The sequence below is a fragment of the Vidua chalybeata genome, chromosome 4 (assembly GCF_026979565.1).
Source record: "Vidua chalybeata isolate OUT-0048 chromosome 4, bVidCha1 merged haplotype, whole genome shotgun sequence".
Taxonomy (NCBI): domain Eukaryota; kingdom Metazoa; phylum Chordata; class Aves; order Passeriformes; family Viduidae; genus Vidua; species Vidua chalybeata.
This window is the reverse complement of record NC_071533.1, coordinates 2,194,004-2,214,457: the sequence shown is the minus strand read 5'-3', so window position 1 is coordinate 2,214,457 and position 20,454 is coordinate 2,194,004. Positions and strand designations below refer to the sequence as shown.

The 20,454-nt window shown below is 46.7% G+C and overlaps 1 protein-coding gene across 4 annotated transcripts in view; it reads right to left on the bottom strand.

Moving 5' to 3' along the window:
• Positions 1-20,454, bottom strand: part of SLC4A4 (solute carrier family 4 member 4) — a 116,244-nt gene that overhangs the window by 72,573 nt on the left and 23,217 nt on the right. For all 4 annotated transcript variants that reach the window (XM_053939857.1, XM_053939853.1, XM_053939855.1 and 1 more), the window contains exon 3: positions 12,591-12,770. In XM_053939857.1, coding sequence (XP_053795832.1) covers positions 12,591-12,770 — 180 coding nt within the window. The remainder of the gene's footprint in view (positions 1-12,590; positions 12,771-20,454) is intronic.

Here is a 20,454-nt window from a genome sequence, read left to right as displayed (position 1 = left end):
CTTGCAGTAGACATGAAACAACTGTTCTGGATGACACTATTTTCCTGTCACTAGGAATGCAGAGTATGCCTCAAGCCCAGTTTTAATGCTAACCCTAGACTAATCCTGCCCGAGAGCTTTAGGTAGGCTTTGCCAAAGGAGCAATTGTTGCCACTAAATACATTTATACTGTTTGATGGTGAGCAGTTTATTCTGCAGAGTGAGCTCCCATTCCCACGATGAAATCCAGGCTGGAATGAAATCACTTGAGCGAACTTCTTTTTTTACTACAGACTCATCCTTCTGAAGTTTCCCATCCTTGGCAATTTCCCTTGGAGCAGGCTGGGACAAGAAAACCATGATATACAAAGTAGGCAGAACAAGTCCCACACAGATAAAGGGAAACCCAAATAAGAGCAAGTCCAAAAAACGGGGTCAGGCATGTTCTCTAGGAATACCCAAAGTGCAAGGAAGACTCTGTGCCCAGTTGAGCAGCCAAGTCAGTACTCTGCCTGGGAGCAAGGAGCAGGCAGCAGCCTTCTTTTCAATGTCTGGAGCCTGATAGGTTTGCAAGATAGCCCAGAAAGCTTTGCAAGGCTCAAGGACCAAACACCACACATTGAAATTCTTCCATATCCATGAAACTCCTCCCTAGCCTCAAAGCTTCCATTGCTTTCATGGACTTGAAACCAAGCAGTTTCAGGTGACTTCCGTAAGCACATTTCCTCATCAGGATCCCGCTGATCTACCCCCCACCAAACTGCCCCCAAATAACTCCAAAACTCTGTGGATCCATCACTTGCCATGTCCCCAGTTTGCTGTTTTCACACAGCCTGCTCCACAGGCAGCATGGAGTGTTTGACTCTGAAATACAACCCACAGGACATGGTTACCACCCTCCTACTGGGACAGTACTGGCACACCACATCCAGCCCATGGAATGTGAATGAAGGTACAATGTCTCCACGAGGGGTTTCAGTATGGCCCATCTGGAGCTCTCAGGCAGGGAATACACAGGGCCTCATCTCTCTTGCAGAGAGACTCACTCATCTGGACCACAGCCCATGGAATACCTTCCTCTACCTTCTCCCAGTCTGAGCGACACCCATCTGTGCCCAGATTTGGTGCAGGACACTTGCTAAGTGCCTTGATATCTAAATCTTGTGGTTCTAAGTGTTATGGTTTCAGAATAACTTCTCTGCCCTCTCTGCACCAAGCACACCAAGTTTCACCACCTCCAGCCAGCTCTTTCTGCCGTTCTTCCCTGTGAGTGGTTCTCTTCAGTCATGTCCTTTTCTCCTGACTGCTGACTCACATCTTAAGAGCTCCTTATCTGTCTGAAAGACACCCCCAGGGCCACAGTGCCACCAGCACTCCCCAGCCAAGGACCTGCAGCCACAGCCCTGCCAGCTGCTGTCCTCATTCCCTGTGTGGTGCACACAAAGCTGATCCATCCTCAGTGCCATCCATCCCCCCTCAAACCACGCCTGCCCGCTCCCACGGGGCCAGGCACTCTGAGCAGACTCCTGTGGGTGGGTTTCCAAGGTGCAATGTCCAGCTGCCTCACAGGGAGCCAGCAGGCTCTTCCCTGTGCTGTGCCAATGGGATTTGACACCTACGCTGTCTGCCTCCTTCAACCCCCCCAGCCCCTTCCACTCAGCACTGCTTGCAGGCAGGAAAATGGGCTGGTTCCAAGGAAGCAAAGCATGGATTTGAACTCCTGCATCGCTTCAACACGATGGAGCTGGGTTATTATGGAGAGCCTGAGGGCCAAGCCTAGGCAGTGCCAGTGTTACAGAACTGCCCTCGGAGCAGGAATACAGAGGGTAACTGCTGGAGGTCTCCACAGGTCAGGATGCTCAGAACACCTCTCCTTTCCTGCCAGCCATGCAATTCACAGGCTATCATACACCCTCAGCTCAGAACTCAACCAAGCACCCCTGCTCCATCAGATGAACTCAGTTCCCATTACTATATTTAAATATCAAGGTCTCCACTTGGAAGCAAGACTTGAACACATCCCAATACCACATTCAGGCTGGGACTAGTCCACTCCTAGGCTTCCTTACAAAGAGCAGGAAAGGCTCTGCTGATTTATGCATACTTTTATTTCCATGTAACTGCTGAGGCCTACAATGCCCTTCCAGGGGTATCCAAACATAAGGAAAAGGCGCCACAAGGGCTCTGCCTTTTCTGAGACATAAATCCATCCATGCAAGTACAAGCACATCTATGCAGAACCACTTACATTTCAGTTAACATCTGCTTTCCTCTTTAGCTTGCAGATGACCAAGTTCTTCCTACACATAATTTTGATGTGCTTAATACCATTATTTTGAAGTTCACTCAGTGGGTAAGAAATCAGCAAATAAATCCAAGCAAAGACTCTCCCCTGCTTGAACAGATGTTGGATCAGGATTCAAAGCTGAGCAGAACAGCCCACAGCTCTGAAGGATTTTGTTTCAGATATCATACAGATTACTTTTAACAAATACACAATTTTTCTAGGAAATGGCTGACATTAACAAAGTGAAAAGCAAATGATTTTCAATCATCAAGTACTAGAGCAGAGGCTTCTCCACCCTATCTTGTTTATTCTTCAGGATTTTGACATGGAAATCTCAATTTCCATTTCCTTTCACAGTGGCCCTTTGGCTGCCAGTCCTTCACATCACAGCTAAAAATTTTGGCTCATCAGGAAGTCAAAGAGATAAAAGTCAGAAGAGATAAAAGAAGGGCACTTCTTGCCTCCCGATAAGTTGCTGTTTCTTCAAGGCACGAACACATTCACCACACAGCATCTGCTCCAAACTTCAAAGCAAGATCACTAACATCACTTCCCCAGAAAGAGAAACCCCGGAGTGGGTCCTTGGACTCGACCCACAGCTGCAGAAGAGACAGCCTGAACACAGGCCTTGCCTCAAGGGCATTTGCAAGGGCACATTGAGGCTTGGTGTTCCCGAACCACGACAAATATCTTTATTTCAGGGTTCACACTTCCATAAAGTCCACACTGGAGCCACATCTGTAGAGGTGTAGAGAGAGCCCTCTGCTATCAGCTTGGTATTCTGTATGGAACTGATGGATTCTTCTTCTTTTTGAACACTCCCATGTGGTCATTCTAGCCTGCTAGCACTAGAGTACAGCAGGTTTTTGGCCTCAAGATTTCTGGTTCCCCCTCCAAATGTTTCTTAATCATCTAATTCCCTAACAGCTTCCCCCTCCAATCAAAATCATCCGCATTATCATTGTGCCAGCTCGATCTGGAGGAGAAGATAAATTGGGGGAGCCAAGTGAAAAGGAAAGGGCTCAGAAAGTACTGGTATCAGGGAGAAGGGAGCAGCCCTGTGCTTTGCTTCCACAGACACCCCTGCACTGCTCTCCACCACTCTGCTGAAACGTCAGTCGATTCCACTCACTGGATCAGCAGCATCTGCTGCCATCCCAGTGTTGCCATCTGTGCACTCATTTCCCAAACCCACAATCCCAACTGGAGGTTAGTAGGTCACGGACATAATTCTCTGCCCCTCCTGGGATGAGAGGAGACTCGGTTCCAAGCACAGGAAGCACTGAGAGCCCCCCTGTTACCCATCCTGACCCTCTAAGCCCTCTCCTGCCCCTCCCAGAGCGGCCAAATGCCCCTTTCCAAGGGCAGAAGCAACAAGTGACTGGCAAACCTACCCTAGCTCTGCTGATGGGCAATTTACTGGTGAAATAATAAAAAAAGGACACAAGCTTCAAAGAACAGCTAGACCAAGGATCAAATCTGAAATGGTACCAACAGGAGAAGTTCAATGAGGTTCACAAGAGGCAACTGAAAACACAAAGAAGGGTTCAGAGAAGAAAATCCAGGTGTTGGTTATACTGACAGTAAAAGATAAACCCTTGTTTACATATAGAGAAATGCAGAGTTTTAGGATGGCTTGCTCCCACACTGTCCAACAGATTTACATGGAGTTTAGTCCAAAAAGGGCAGCTTTGCAGTACCAACCATCATATCCCCAGTTCAGCCCTTCTCAGCTGGAGAAACAGCTCTGGCTTCAAATCAAAATGTTTCTAAAAGAGATTTTTTCCCCACATGGTAAATTCCTTGGACTTTTCTGTCCCTTAGCAGTTTCACGTGAACACAGGGAACAGAATTAGGCAAAGCATTAAGGTGGCTTAGGTAATTATAGTGGCACATGCTATCATCAGTTCAAGACACAAGATTAACACAGCAAGCTCCAGTTAAAGCAGGTCTTCCCCATACTAGGAAAGAAAGCAGCCTCTTTTTTGCTCAATCTAAAACATAAATAGCCTACCCTGACAAAGTGGGAATAAAGGCCCCATAAAATCTTCCCAAAGGCATCTCTGCTGGTACTGAAACACAGAGGAAGTTTCAAGCTGAAGCTGAAGAACCACTTTCAATCCACCAAGTAGACAGTTACACACCCTGTGGCTTAAAATATCATGTGTAGGTTATATTGAATTATTTTCTTCTACATCTACATGACTAATTGTGTCCCCTTGGGCCAAGGAAGATTTCTAAGAGAATTGTCTGGTCAGGAAAAAAGCAGCAAAGACCATTCTCAATTAAGGAAGACTTAGTCACAGATCTAAGAAAACATGCAGTTAATTGAGGCAGAAGTGACCAATAAATGAAAATACTGTGTCACTTCAACCTACCCCAAAACCAAAGGATTTTGATACTGAGCTTGCTTTGCAGGACATTTTCTCTGTTTTGCCCAGACCCAATTTGTCAAATAACTCTTGCTATTTTACCTCAGACTTTGCCACAATTAATTTAATATTAACCAGCTGGAGTTTAGGAATTTAACTCCTCTCCCAAGGAGAGGTTACAGCTATAGAAGAATCTTAAACTTTGACTCACCCCAAAACTATTTCTATCAGTTATTCAAATAGTAGAGAAAACTTAGAGGTGTGGCAGAAGGGTGGCAGCATTCGGGTATGAGAGCCAAAAGGGCAGCAAGAAGTGTTTGTACTTCTTATTCAAATTCATTTTTTTACTTCAGGGCTGTGGATCTTGATCGCTTCAAGTTGACAACAACCTAAGTGGAATTGCTCAACAGCCCCGCTGTCTATACTGGTGTCACTGCCATGGCAACTGCTGTGGTTGTTTTTTAAGGATGGAAAGAGTGGAGGCAGGTTTTAAAAGCTCCCTGAAGAGCTGGCACTGTGCCTTTAAATGCACTGCCCCCAGGAATAATCCTCACCAAAAGCCCATTATCATTTTATCATTTCTCGATTTCATTCCCCCTTCCTCCCCCAGGGGCTGCTCCTTTCAGACATATCCAGACATCTCTGAAGAATTCAGACCAGAACAATTTCATCCTGGTTTCTGCACAGGTGGAAAATACTCCCCTCTCCAACCACAATATTCCATGCCCAGGCGCTTGGGACAGTTTCACATAGCACATGGCAACAGACTCCCTTTCACTCCCCAGCTGTTGAGTTCTGACATCATCACGGTCCAGGAACACTGAAATCCCAGGAATACAAGACTCTCTAGATCCTACGTGACACCTGAGGCACCCACCAGCCTCGCTGCAGCTGGAGGTGACTGACAAACACTGAGTGACACAAGTGCTGCAGGAACACAGTACACAAGGAACAAGCCAAGAAGAAGGGAATTTCCGCCTACACTACTGATTTCTTTTGAGGAACCACACACGATGGCAGACGTAGGGCTGGGCTGGTTTATGTGGCTGAACAGCCCCTTCCCAAGAGCATCTGGTGGCACTTCAGAGGCTGGGGAAGGACAGAGAAGACAGAGAGCGTGGGGAACACTGCTGCATTGAGGTGAGATGCATTTTCACTTGCACGAGGCCCCTGACATAGCTGTCCCTCTGAAGACTTCCAACACCAGCTCCCAGGAGTAGCCAAAGGACAGCTGGTAGCAGGGGGAAGTGCAGATGCCACGTGCCACCTCCGAGCACGTCCGCACACGTGCGCTTCTGTCGCAGCATATGCTGCAGCATATGTCACAGCCGAGACAGCCACAATACACAGAGTGTCACCATACAATTGCAGAGAGCTTCAGCCCATACACAGTAACACCACTGCAGAAGGCTGCAAGCATCTGCCCTTCTTGTTCTTTAAACTCAACCTTCCATACCCCTCATGGTCACACATCACACCTGCATGCCCTCTGTTCCCTTTGGTGATTGGGCAGCACACCTGGGCACTCCCTGCCTCGTTACCTGCAATGCTGCTCACCTGCCTGTCACAGCTGTAGCCCATTGGAGATAAGGCTCAGCCACAGCCCCACTCCCAGTTCCACAAACTGTGTGCCTACAAGCTTTCTACAGGTACCTGAGCCATGTCCAAATTTAATCAGTCAGTGCACATAACTCATCCAGGGACAACTGCTCCTGTTCCCCATCCCTCACTCTGAAAAACAACTTCAGAAATTACCCTGGAGAGAAAAATCCCAACTCTCAGACTCTTCGGAGCTGGAAAAGAATAAATCCCTTGTACCTGAGGTGCTCGGCATTTGTCTTAACAACCAGATTACTTGCTGGTTTTGTGTTTGGGAGCCTCAGGGCACACCTAAGGAGGGAGGAAGTTTAGCTCTACCTTTTATCACACCCACCATAAATCTGGACTTTGCAAGCAAATTAAAAAATTCAAACCTGACCTCCTTTCCAAGCTGTCACGTGCAGGCAATGAAAGCTCCATGCTGTATATTCTGCATTTATCTGAGGGAGATGGACGTTCAGTGTAAGGGAAGTGCAAAGTGTTTTAAACAAACAGAAGTGCCTGTAACAAGCCCTGATGTGATTGGCACATGCACAAGTCAAAGTAAAAAAGAAAAAAATCTCACAAGTTTAGGCAAGGGTTATTGCAAAAACAGCATTTTCTTTAATTAGATGTCCGAGTGAAAGCCTGTACTCTTGCTAAGAAGAAAAGGAAAGCCTTTGCCTAGGGTGATAGGTCACATCTAGACCCAACCTCCTATCAGCATGTCCCTTCATCTTGCCCCAGTGTCTCAGTGGGAGGTGGGGGGCTTTGCAGTGAGGCCACAGGAACAAGAAAAATGCCATCCTGACCCTCTCCCGGGAAAAGAGCTGGAGGAAGAGGTGAAGGCAGCTGGGCTTAGCTGCTGCTGGAAGCACCCCCTCCAACACGAGTCTCTTCTCTGTCCCTCCCACACCTCATGAAGTACTAACTGCCACCATCGGCACCCTCGTGGCTTCACACTGCCACAGGGCAGGGTTAGATGAGGTATCATGGAGAAACTCTTCCCTGTGAGGGTGGTGAGGCCCTGGCACAGGGTGCCCAGGGACACTGCAGACACCCAACCCCTGGAAGTGGTTGAAGTCCAGGCTGGACAGGGCTTGCAGCAACCTGGGTAATGGAAGGTGTCTCTGCTCACGGCAGGGCCTAGAGGTGGGTTTGAGGTCCCTTCCAACACTAACCACTCTGAGCCCGTGGCTCTCAGGCCCCTGCCCACCGTGGAAGCAGGGTGGGCTGCAGGCAGCCAGACACCGATCCCAGGATCAGGAGTCTCTGCCGGCGTTACGCAAGCCCTCCTCCGCAGGGTGGGAACGACCGACCGCACCGAGGGCTGTGTCAGCACCTCCTCACCTGCCCTGCCCACAGCCTGCCTGCCCCAAGCACCTTCCCATGCCCTTTCCCATGGACACAGCCAGCTGCACCCTGCCAGGCCCCCAGCTACGCAGAGGGCACATCTGCAAGCCAAGCAGTTCTGTGTTTAATTAGTTCTGTGTTTAACTCACCTCTGCACTTGCACTACAGTGGACCTAAGCATGCTCCCTGCACTACTGGAGGGGCAGAAGAAGGCCTTTTTCAACTGACTCCAGCACCTGGGACCAGTCCAGAGCCTGCTGTGCAGTTCTTGAAGACTAAAACAGCAGAATTCCCTTCTACTTAGGGCAAAGTCTCCCCGACCACTTTCCCTATGTAAAAAGCCAATACAAAAACAATTAAGCTCTGGCTATCCTGCCTGGTATTTCTCAACTACTGTCAGTGCCCTCACTGTGGTGAGCTGAGGATAAAAGCTTTTGGAAAATCCCAGCCCATGTCTTGAAAAGTCAGGAAAGAAATTGGATGGCTGAAAAATCCAGTAACACGAACAGAAAGAGAACTCTTGGCACAGCCCTGACTGTGCTGCATCTGCTCTGCTAAGTAGGTTCATTTATTTCCATCCTGTAGCTCTCTCCTGCTATTTATAGCACCTGCCTTAATGAACTTTCAAGGTAGACACCAAGCTTGAGCATTCCTAAAGAGATGTCTAAATATCCTTGTTGAATTAATTCGATCTTTTTATGAATGGACCGTTCCAGTCAGATTGGCACTCCTCACTGGAAATCACAAAATGGTTTGGGTTGGAAGGAACCTTAAAGATCTGCTTATTCCAACCCCCTGGGGCAGGGACACCTTCTTCTACCCCAGGTTGCTCCAAGCCCTGTCCAATCTGACCTCGAACACTTCCAGGGATGAGATATCCACCATTTCTTTGGGCAACCTATCAAATGGGACATTGTCTACAATAAACTCTTCCTGCAAAGCAGGCACTCCAAGCTGGGAAGAAGGACCAGAAGTTTACCTGCTTCCAGTGCAAATCTGATCCATCCAACCAAAACCTCACCTTCAGTGGGAGAGATGCACTCCATGTGGAATGGCAGCACAAGCCTCAAACTGCACCTTAATGGAATGACTCCCTGCAAACAGGAGAAGTGCTCCTCCAAACCCACAATCTGAGGGCTCAAGAGAGGATTTTTACGAAAACCCTTAAGAACTATTGCTGGTGGGTGCAAGAGGAATTCTCTAAGCTAACTGGAAACCTTTAAAACTCTCTGTTATATCATCCCTCTCCTCTCTTTTTATATGGGTCCTCTTATCCCTGCTTTTAGGTATTCCAAAATTCAGATTCTGCAGTTATATTTATCAACATGGCAACATTCTGACACCTCACAAAAATCAGGTTTTACTCTCTTCAGGGCTGCAAGCATTAAGAGAATTCTATTCTTGACAGTAAGAATTTGTCAGACCCACAAGTGGTTTTAAAAAGTCAGTAAAGTATTACAGCACCTGGGTTTGAGCCAGGGAGGTGAGCCAAAGTGACTTGGAGGGCTACCAGACAATGAGAAAAAACCCCTTCTCAGATCAAGTAGAGATGCATTTCCTCATGGGAAAATCTCTGCACACCAGTAATACAGAATGAGGAAGAGGGAAATGGACTCAGAGAAACTTCATCTGCCTTCCTTGTTCCTCCCTTGTCTCATCCCTTGCGAGCAGCAGCAAACTACACCATCCTCTTTGTGCTGACACAAGCACCAGCTGACCTGGTGAGGCAGAGCCTAAAAAGTGTTTCCCTCCTGACTGGCCCTAAATGGAAACCAAGGCTAGGCTGGTTAAAGGAGGTGCTTTTAGACGAGAGGTGCTGGGATGTTTCACCTGGAAGAGGGATTTGTCATAGTCTGCAGTCCTGCCCGAGAACCAGGGTGTGAATGCCAAACTTCCCAGAGAGCAGAGACAGCCCCGCAGGCCTGGAATGTCCTGAAAGGGCTCTGCAGAGGGAACATTGCCTTCCTGCCTCCTCCTCAGTCTGTCAAAGTATCCCTGTCTGGATTTGTGAAGGAGGCATGGTTCCCAAGCAGTAATTTCCTTAGGATAAAACGTATCTGTACACGTTCCATCTGCCCAGCTCTCTCCAGATGGGAGAGCTGAAGGTTGTCTATAACTCCCAGAGTTTGGCTTGTTTGGCTCAGCTGGACACAGACTAAGAAAAAAAAAATAAGGACTGACATTTCCAGACTGCACCAATTACCAAACACAGAGGCACAGCTAGACTGGTTTGGAACTGGAACAAGACTTTTCTAGGGAAGATTTGCATTTCTGGACCTGTTTATTCTCTTGCTGGTATCAGTGGACATGTTCCATCAGGTTCGGTTGCTGTGAGAAGCTTGACCCAGTGAGTCAAACCCAGACTTGGTCCAAGTCTAATTGCAGAATTTTCATCCAAGAAGCTGAGAAATCATTTTCAGGTAAGATACTGAAGCTTAGGCTTGTGGTCCTTAGGGACAGATCAAGAATTCCAAGTGAAGTACCAAATCACAACTAGCTTAAGCTTTCTACTCAGGGAAAACAAAAGTCTCGATATACAGGACAATCAAGTTGTTCCCTGAACTTCTACAAATTATTTTAACAACTACATTATTAAAGATTTTGCAAATTAAGCTCTGTGTATTCATCCATGTATTAGAAGATAAACTAAATCACCAGTTATATACCCAAGCTGAACTGACAGTGTCTAATACTGGCCAAGGTAATAATTGCAAAAATCAACAGAAGTCCTGTATAAATTCAGGATTTCTTAAAATGAGATATGTTGGACCAAAAATCACAGTGTTTGAGATTTCTTCATGTCAGATCAGATTTTCCTTGTTTTCAAACACACATATTTCAGCTTCTGATATTCCACACTGACTGCCTTAAATATAGGTAATACAGTTCATTTCAGCTTTCTCCCAATTCCATTAAAGTTGCTGGGCAATATTTCCCAGCTCCTTATTTCTAATATTCTTTTGAAATTGAATTTGAGGCACCCACCCCTCAGTCAATGCCTATTATGGGATGAAGATTAAAACCCCAGGGCTCTAACTGAGGTTTCTTGCCAGAATTGCCAGGACTGGACACCAGCCTAAGCTGGTACCTTGCTGCCTGGAGAGAAATGGGCTTCTGTCGGACACACTTATGTGACACAGCTGGTGGAGAGAAAACAAAGGCATCTCAGAGAAAAAAAGAAAGGGTGGGAATCACAAAATTCAGGTCAGCTCTGAAGACAAGAGTTTCAGAAGAGGAAAAAACCCAGGGATATGAGGTAACTTGTAATTCAAGACAGTAATCTGAACTACCCCTCTCCTTTACAGAGCTCCAAGCTACATGAGCCAGCTCGTAAAAAGATCTGGCCACCAGCACAAAACAGCAGGTCCCTGCAAGGACCTGGAAAAGTATCCGGATACATGAGATGGTGAACAACAGAGAAAAGGGCCCAGGGATGGGATATGAATGCTACTGCATGGGACACCTGGAATATTTATATGATTCCACTCCAAAAATCTGCAGTGCAAAGAGGTCAGGGTGGAAAAGCCTATGGGAAAACTGCAGATGGAAAGGGATGGTAAGACTGCATATTCTTACCTGCAGGTATAAGTACAGATAAGAACGTAGTACTGCATAGAAACAACAGAGGAGAAAAAACATCACAAACCCCTCCTCAAATGACACAGACACAATGATGGGCAAAATGAAAGGCAGGACATGAAAACCTGATGGAAGAAATGGGTTTTCAAACATAGGCACACTTAGCCCATGCAAACAATTCCCCTAGGATATGATACATTCAGAAGCGAAAAAGGAATTTCTACAGGCCTGGTTACCTGCATGCTAAAGAACACAGGTGTAAACATAAAAATTAAATTTAAAACATTTGAGTTTAAAACACTTTGAGATGGGTAATTACATCTTTTGGTATAAAGCCAACTCCTGGTTTCTGAGCATTGACAAAAAACCCTTTTTGGGACAACCAGGGAACAAGAGCTGAGAAGAGCAAATGGAATCTGTGACTTGCCTTCCTTTCTGGGTGCTGTTCTCTGAAGATGGTAGCCAGGCTAAAGACATGACTGATTTGTCCCATGTTACTGTCTCTAACTACAGCTACTACCCAGCAACAGGACTTCAAAATGAGAAATAATAAATGTATTTCTTCAATCCAAGATGCAGTTGTATGGATCTCTCACACAGGAAGCATTTTTCCACTTACAAATGAAGCTCCAGCCATCTGGAATTAGCCTCAGTAATCTGAGCTTTATCACATGCTGGGCTGCTCTGCTATACTCAACCCCGTCAGCCTTCCCATCTCCCCCCTGCTCCTACCAAAGCAGCAATCTCCCAGATTTCAGGACAAGCTTGTGGCCAACAGAGAATACAGCAAGGGGAATGCAACCATGTGACAGTCTCTGCACAGTGATGGCACTAGCCAAAGGCCTCTGTCCTCTGCTTAACAATTCTGGTGGGAATAGAGGCACAGGGCATCCAAAGCAGACCTCACCTGCCTGTCAATATTCAGATATTCAATCTCTACAGATACTCAAACATACAGCAAAGTTCCATTTGAGTCTTCTTTTTGTTTTCAAAACCTAAAACTGGTTAATTACTAAAGGGAAAGAAGCTGTTAGCACTGCAAGTTAGTGACACATGAGGCTGAAACCATTGGGTACTGGAATTCCAGAGTGTGTGCACGTCCCAGAGCCAGGGCAGAAGCTGCAACAGATCTACCCAGGCACTACTCAGTCTTTGCCCTTGCTTGCTATCTCTTTACACACAGTGTCAAATTGCTTTTTAAACATTCGGCCTGCTCCTGCCTGGCATCCCTCAAGGGCCAACTCAGGTGATACAGAGGGATGAAATGTCTGCTCCAGCCTGTGCCTTTTCCAATCCACAGAGCTACCCCACAGCAGCTGGCTAAGACCACTCCAACCCTGCAACGTGAGACCATTATTTTCGTGGATCAAGTTTCGTCCTCCGTAAGCAAATCCCTAGACAACAGAATGTTGTAATGACTGACAACTGGAACCAGTACTCACTGAGTGGTTTAAGGATGCTGCTGCTTGTCTCATCAGCGTTTTCTACGTCTGATTTGTCTGAGTAGTTCTCTGAGATTTTCTCCTTTTCTTTCTTTTCTTTGTGCCCAGGTCTTCTTCTGTGACGCCTCCTCCGCCTGTAGCTCTTCGGCACATGGACCCCGATGTAAATCGTGTGGTGACCTGGGGAACACAAGCACACCAATATTAACTTCAGCACTCTGCAGTTTGGGCACCACGGGCCAGCACAGCTCATGCTGCATTTATTTGAATCCCAAAATGGTTTGGGTTGGAAGAGACCTTGAAGCTCATCTCATTCCAAAACCCTGCCATGGGCAGGGACACCTTCCACTAGCCCAGGGTGCCCCAAGCCCCGTCCAACCTGGCCTTGGACACTTCCATGGATGGGGCAGCCACAGCTTCTCTGGGCAACCTGCGCCAGGGCCTCACCACCCTCACAGGAAAGAATTTCTTCCATATATCTAACCTAAACTTCCCCTCTTTCAGTTTGAACTCATTACTCTTTGTCCTATCCCTGTTCCACTCCAGAAGGCAAGTGAACTATCCCTCTTTGCTGGCCTAACGTTAATTAGTCCTGTTTTTCTTGTCTCCAGATGTGAGCTTGGAGCTCTGTAGCTACCATTTGGAGAAGTATTTTTATCCCATCATTTCTGAGAGCACGTGCCAGTGCAGACTCAGATAACTGTTGTCCTTGTGACTCATTTAAATACAAAAATAAACCACAGAAGGCCACCATACTCATTTTGTAATATCGAACAGAGTGCTTTTCAAATACATTCTATACTAATTTTTCCATTTATTTTACCAAATACACTGGCTGAACTTAACAACTACCTCATGCCAAGTGATTCAGTTTAATTGAAGAGCTTAGACCAACAAAATCTACATCACTTGACTGTGCAGTCCGTTGTATAACAAGAGTCAAAGTACCATTAGGTACCTTACGCAGGTGCCACTACAGAGGTCCCATGCTCTAAGTACCATTAGGGTGTTATTATAACACAGCAGAGGAGGAAGGACTACTCACACAAGTTCCTATCAACTCCTACTTGACACTTTCCAAAATAAAAATTAAAGAGTAACAGAAGAAGTGCCAAATTTCATACGTTGGCTGTAAATCCCAAGGATGCCCTTGCACTGAGACTGGGATTTCAAACTAAAGCACTTCAACCACATTTGCTAATGATTGTGCCTACTTGTGTCTGATAAAAATGTTTTTTTCTCAGGGCTTTCTGCACTTCTGCCAGCTCGGGATGAATATCCTGTGCTTACAGAAAGCACTTACATGTTGTCTTCTCGCCCAGATCATTTAGACATCTCACTGTAAGCTATAAAAGCAGCTCTTACAAAAGTAACTCCTGAGAAATGAGAGATGGATTCTGTACTTTGGACCAAGTTTGGACCTGTTTCTGTCCCAGAGTGGTCAAATCAGATGAACAGACTGCATAAACAAATTCATGTGAATGAATGACCCACAAACTAAACGTGTCACTAATTCCTCCTTATGATAAATCCAGTCTTGGCTACCGAACAGCTGAAAATTCAGGGACAAAATAGTCCATTTCTGTAACTAACTGATTTGCCAGTGAAAAACAACCCTGCATTTGCCATTTCAAATTCCACACACTCCTGAGGCCAGCTGTGAGGCCTTTATTTTGCATGTTTCAAGCTTTATTTTGCACGTTTGCTCATCTTGTTCCAGCCCCTGCCATGGGCAGGGACACCTTCCAATACACCAGTTTGCTCCAAGCCCCATCCAACCTGGCCTTGGACACTTCCAGAGATGGAAGAAAGAGGATTCTGGAGCTGAGCAGGGCTCAAACTCAGGCAGTGGAACAGTGACAGAACAGGGTCCTGTGTCTGCTGCCTCTTATCAGAATCGCCATCTCCAAGGAAAGGGATCACACTGCAGAGGAAAAGAGCAGAGCCACAGAGACATCTGTAGCAAGATCTCCCAGACCGACACGTAAAGATCCAGTTTAGCTCTTGCGTGCCAAAGGAAACCCAGAAAGCTCTTCCAGCAACTGGAAACATCAGCTTTAACGTGGCAGATGGCCTAAGCACTGAACAGGGACAGGGAAGGGGAGATCTTATCTGAGCACGAGCAGGAGCTGGAGGGTGGGGGGTGACCCCAGACAGACAGGGCAGTGGTAGCCCTCCCCAAGGGATTCTCACAGCCAAAACTCTATTCAAAAACCTGATGCAAAAGGTATCTGTATTAAACAACATTCCCCTATGAATCACTTGAATTCTGTGGTCAGCTTGATAATAGAAACACATCATAGCGAGCCTGTAGTCTTAATACTTTAATATGCTGCCAACAGAACTGGACAATCTCTTTAATCTTTGGACCACGTGTGCACAGCAGAGATTTTGGTAATATGAAACTCACTTGTATATACGCAGGCAAGCATCTGCATTACTTTGCTGCTTTTGCCTAGTCTGAAGGCAGAGACTTATTTAATGTTCCTTGCTGCGCCCCCACCCCCACTCCCCCGACTGTTCAGAGAGGCCAAGACATTTTCCTTCTCCATGTACTTGAAGTGCTTGGCATCTGTTTATATTGTTCCAAATGCTGAGATAATCTTCTAGGCTCCCTTCCCAAAGCGCCTGGGAGGAAACAATTGACACATACTCTCAATGCTCTGGGCTCCTGGGACATTTCCGACTCACCGGGGGAAGCCGGCCTTTCCCATGAGAACCACTGCCTGAGAAACGCAACGTGACACACACGCACCGCAAGGATCCCACAGCCTGGGGAGGACGGGAAGCACGGAGCTGAGCGCTCAACTTCGGGTAACCCAACCCTGCTCTCTTGCACACCCAGCACAGCTCCTCCTGGGGGGCTGCTCCCACGGCCCTCCTCGCTCTCCCCAGGACATCCATGATCCCCTGGGCCCTCATTACACCAGTGTTTGTTTCACAACACTCAAACCCCACCCGTACAATGCACATGCAGAGCTGCAGGTCCCAGTGGCACCTGTTCTCTTAGAAGTGACACTGGGGCTTCTTTGGACTTACACTGACTGTAGCTGAAGTCTTTGACTTTTGTGACCACAGAGAATGTTTACTGTGCCCCAAGTTCACAACAAAATCGTTTCATCTGATTATTAATAAAACAAAAGGCAGTCATCATCAGGGAGGTTCTCCTGGAAAAACTCTGTTGAAACCACACCTTTTGCTTTACTAAGAGCTAGTAAATAACAGTAGTTCATGATTCAGCACCCAGATTTGGAGTTTGGGCACAGGAAACTCCCTGAATCAGTTTTACTGATGAAAACCCACTTCTGTATCACCCAGCTGTGAAATGCAGCATGGTTGTGAAACCCAGCTGGTTCTGTGAAATGCAGCATTCCCTCCCTGCCTGCAGGAATATCTGCTCATCATCATCAAGGCCAGGTTGGACAGGGCTTGGAGTAACCTGGCCTAGTGGAAGGTGTCCCTGCCCATGGCAGAGGGGTGGAATAAGATACCCTCAAGGTCCCTTCCAATCACAACCATTCTGAAAGACCACTTTACTATGATCCTCTCCATTTTTAAGTACTAGCTCTTTTTAAAAAAGGGTACTAGGGAATGGTTTTTGCTCAGCAAAACAAAAACTCAGTCACTTGGAGACAGGAGTTGAAAGTTATGGGATCAAAGGATAAAGTCTGCCTGCTGCATCTAAGAAAGAATCCTTTCCACATGACTGGATTCTTGAGACTCAGAGCGTGGTAAGACTAGCCCATAAAGAATCTCACACCAGCACCTTAATAAAAAACAAGATCAAAATCTAATTTTAAAAACGTACAAAGGACTGAAAATAAGCTGAGCATTAGCAGTTTTTACCCAGCCTTTGTTTATCCCTTTAAAGACTCCTTTGCAAAGAACAGGGAGAGTCACATTAAACCTGATCAGATTGCGACAGGCCCATGTGGTTACAGTTGGCCACAAAGCCAAAATCTTCCACCAGCTCTGGCCAAATATTTTGGGCCACCTGAAAAATGGGCTTTGCTCAGGATGCCCCAGCCATGTCACTCAGAGGCTTATGGCATGGGGGTAGAATGTGATGACCTTTAAGCTCTCTTCCAACCCAAACCACACTGTGATTCCATGAAAGGTGGGACCTTCTCAACCCATTTTCACAGCCCAGCCATCAGTCATACTCCCAGGTGGAATGGAAAGCCTCAGGTAGCCCCCCCCGCCATCCAACATCTAGAGATCTGCTCTGCAGTCACACCAGAGGGGCCACGTGCTTCGTCAGCAGAAGATGGCACGGCTTTGTGCCCAAGGAGGTGTCAGCACACAGCCAAGCCCACAGAGAGAGGTGGCACCAGCCAGGACACGGCCAGGATCACAGCCAGGTCAGTGGTCTTTAGAGCACCTGCTTTTCCAGCCTAGGGTTGGTGGCAAAAGGTGCTTCTCATTTTGTGTGAGAATCAAAGAAAATTAACAATATAAAAAAAGCCCATGGCTCAGAAGGACAAATAAATTAGGGGGATGATCCATTTTAAAGGGAGATACTAAAAGTAGCACTAAGGAAGTCCCAAACTAAGCCCGGCTTAGTTTCAAATCAGCTCAAGAAGTAAGAACAAAAGGCCACGTCGTCACGTGCCAGGTGCCCTTAGCTCTACCTGGCTATAGAGGGGTTTGCAGGTGCTGGCAGCAGCAGAGGGGCAGGACCTGCACCCCGACCAGCTCCACCTTCCAGGCCACAAGCTGTTCTGCACTCCCAGGATGGGGTGCACAGCCAGCAGGACACCCCACACTGGAGAACTGTTCACACCAGCTGTGGAAGAAACAAGGAACACAAGGACCTCCCCCAGCACTGTGCAAGAGCCACGTGCTACTCCCATTCATGCACACGGACAGAAACACTGAGTCTCCAGGAAAAGCCAAACCATCATCAGTCCTCTAGACAGGCTGCCCAGGCACAGTCCCAGGCTCAGCCACCAGTCCCCACAGGGTTTTCAATACATGCTGGTATTCAAGTGACTCATTTTCCATGCAAGTAAAAATCCAACAGTCAGGGAAATGGCAGAAGGATTCAGAGCACTTTTGTGGAAATCTGAACGAAACTGAATGCACTAGTTGGAGACAGATCAGATCCAAATCCCCTCTCCTATAAAGAACAGTAGTATGCAATTAACCAATTCTTCTGTGCTGTAGCAGTTTGCCAAGGAAAAAGGTCAGCATGAATCCATCAGGCGATGGGAACAACAACCATAAGCTGAGTAGCAGGTTCACAGACCTGTGATAAATGCCTCCTGATAAATGCCATCAGGAGATGAACCTGCCATGGGGGAGAGACAGAAAAGGGCAGAGGCTTCAGGAGAGACAATCCTGAGCTACTATGCCACAAATAAAGGAAAGAAGAAGGAACAAGATTAGAAACATCAGGGATCTTTTTCAGTCTGCCACCTCCAACAGAAGAACCCCAAATTCATGGCTAAGATTCAAGTGATGATCACCATCAGCAAGGAAGATGCAGTTCCTTAACCAAACAGAGAACTTGTGCAAAGATAATTTCATATATTTGCATTCCTTCATCTCTTAACATGCAGTCATTGACTGAAATGCCTATGAGGGTCAGGGAATGAGCTGTGCAGGGGAAGACAGTGTGGAAATTAGAGACCTTTGTCTCTTATTCTGTAACGTCAGGCTTCTAGCACTTCAATATCTTCAAAAAGTCAGCATGGGATGTAAAGCATTCCCATGTAACAAAGCTATAGTTAGAAGGGAAGTCTGCCTAGCCATTTGCCTAAAGCTTGCACTCCTCTGTTCCAAACAGATGATCCATGACCCAGACTGGACCTGCCAGATTCCTAACAAGATTCAGAGGCCACTCCAGCAAAGCATGTGCAACAGGTGAGTTAGAGCTGAGCAACGGACAGCGCACATAAAAGACAGAACTCACATAAATTCAAGTAAAAAATATCTGAACAGGAAAATAAAATGAAATTAAATAAACAAAATAAAATAAAATAAAATAAAATAAAATAGTCTTCAATTTTCTTCCTGAAGATCCTGGAAACCCTGCTTGTGTAGATGGAACAAAGTCAGTCAGCAAGGTGGCAGTGAACAAAGGGGTGGGCATTGTTCAGACAGAACAATGAACACGTGGTGGGGGTATTCTCCCTGAACTTTACATAAGCCACTGTGAGACTCTTACCCACAACCCCGTAAGCTGCTTTTCTTTCTCTCTTCTTTGGAGCTGTGAGAGGTTAGAAAAGCCACTGAACCTATCCTGCTGTGATCTGATCTAATCTGGCCAGAAATTCTTGCCTTCAATGGAAAGAAGAGTTGAAGAAAACTTGAAGAACACAGGGCTCTGAGGAACAGGGCAGAGAAGGGGATCTGTGCCGGACTGCTGGATTTAGATCTTGGGAAGCACAGTACCTTTGGATTTTCTGGCATCCTTTAACATTATGTCCCCTTCCAAAATGCTCCAAATGACCACTCAGGAGAACTGATCTTGGCTGAAAACCTTTTCCTATTTCCATCTCATTAATTACCAAGACTGAATGAACTGACTGCCGAGCTGTACTTGACACTCTCACACTCACAGAGGCAGGCAGGATTTAGACTCCAAGAGAAGTAAGAGCTGTGGCACGATGACTAAGGCATCCACTACTGCCTCCATTCTCTGGGAAAAGCCTTAGAGTGACCCTCGATTCCAAGGCTGCAGTTTTATTGGAACAGGTGTCTGAGGGAAGGGCCACGCTGCAAACAGAATGGTGCTCACACAGAAGTACCCACACAGAGGCTCCCCACGCCTCCCCAGCAGCACACCCTTCCTTCAGGGAGCACACAAGTTCCCTGCGCCCCTTCTGAGTCTCTGTTTCAGTCTGGTGTTCTGCTACCAGAGTAGGAACATCACCAGAAGGAAAGGAGGGGACAAGATTCCAGGAAGGCTGGGATGGTGCTCAAACCAGCAAGCTACAGCCCAAGCACCAGTTTCCAGGTTAAGCCCAGCTCTGGCAGTTCTGGTATGAGAAGCACACGTAGGAGAGGGAACAACACTCCTGTGTTACCTAGCCCCAGCTCAGGCAACATGACCAACACATTTTGGGTTATCTTTTCATTTTAAATGTCCTGGAAAAGTCCAGGAAGGTTCACAAGCACATCTGGGACTCACATCTGACAAGTGAGCAAAGCCTGTGTCTGATTTTCAATCTCCATGCTGAACTGTTGTATCCAGTGTTACTGAACCTTAAAAAAAAAGAGCTGTTGGGCAGAGGAAGATGGGAGCAGACAGTCAAACAAACCTAGACTTGAATTCTGAGTGAAATGAGAGCAGTTGCTCCAATCCAAGGCTGCAAGGTGCCATGTGAGGGCCACCTTTCTAGCTGGCCTGGGCCCCAACAAAAGTAGTTTCACTGCCAGGTCTGAGAACTGATGATAGTTTCCAGTCAGTTGGACTTGGTGATCCTTAAAGCTCTGTTCCAGCTTCAATGATTCTCTGATTCCAAACTGACTGGAGCTGGGAAAAAACGAGTCACTGTCAGAATGGTATGGAAACACGTTCCTTCACCTCATGCTCAGCACATGCTGGCACAAAACTTATCACCACTGCAAAGAAACCACCACCTTTCCTTCACCACAGGCCAACCACACCAGCTATTGACTCAGCTGCCCTTAGAACGTTTTCTCCACTTCTCCTGCCTGCACAGCCAGCTTATCGCTGCCTTACATAAAGCCAGTTATCACCTCTGAACTCAGACTGCAGCTTTTCTCTCTGAGCATGGAGAAGGCAGGCATCAAAAACCTCCTCAGCCCACCCAGCAACCTCAGAGCTAACGCTGATTCCTGACAGCAGAGGAAGGACAGCGGCAGTGACCAGAATGATATTCCATACAGTGACCTG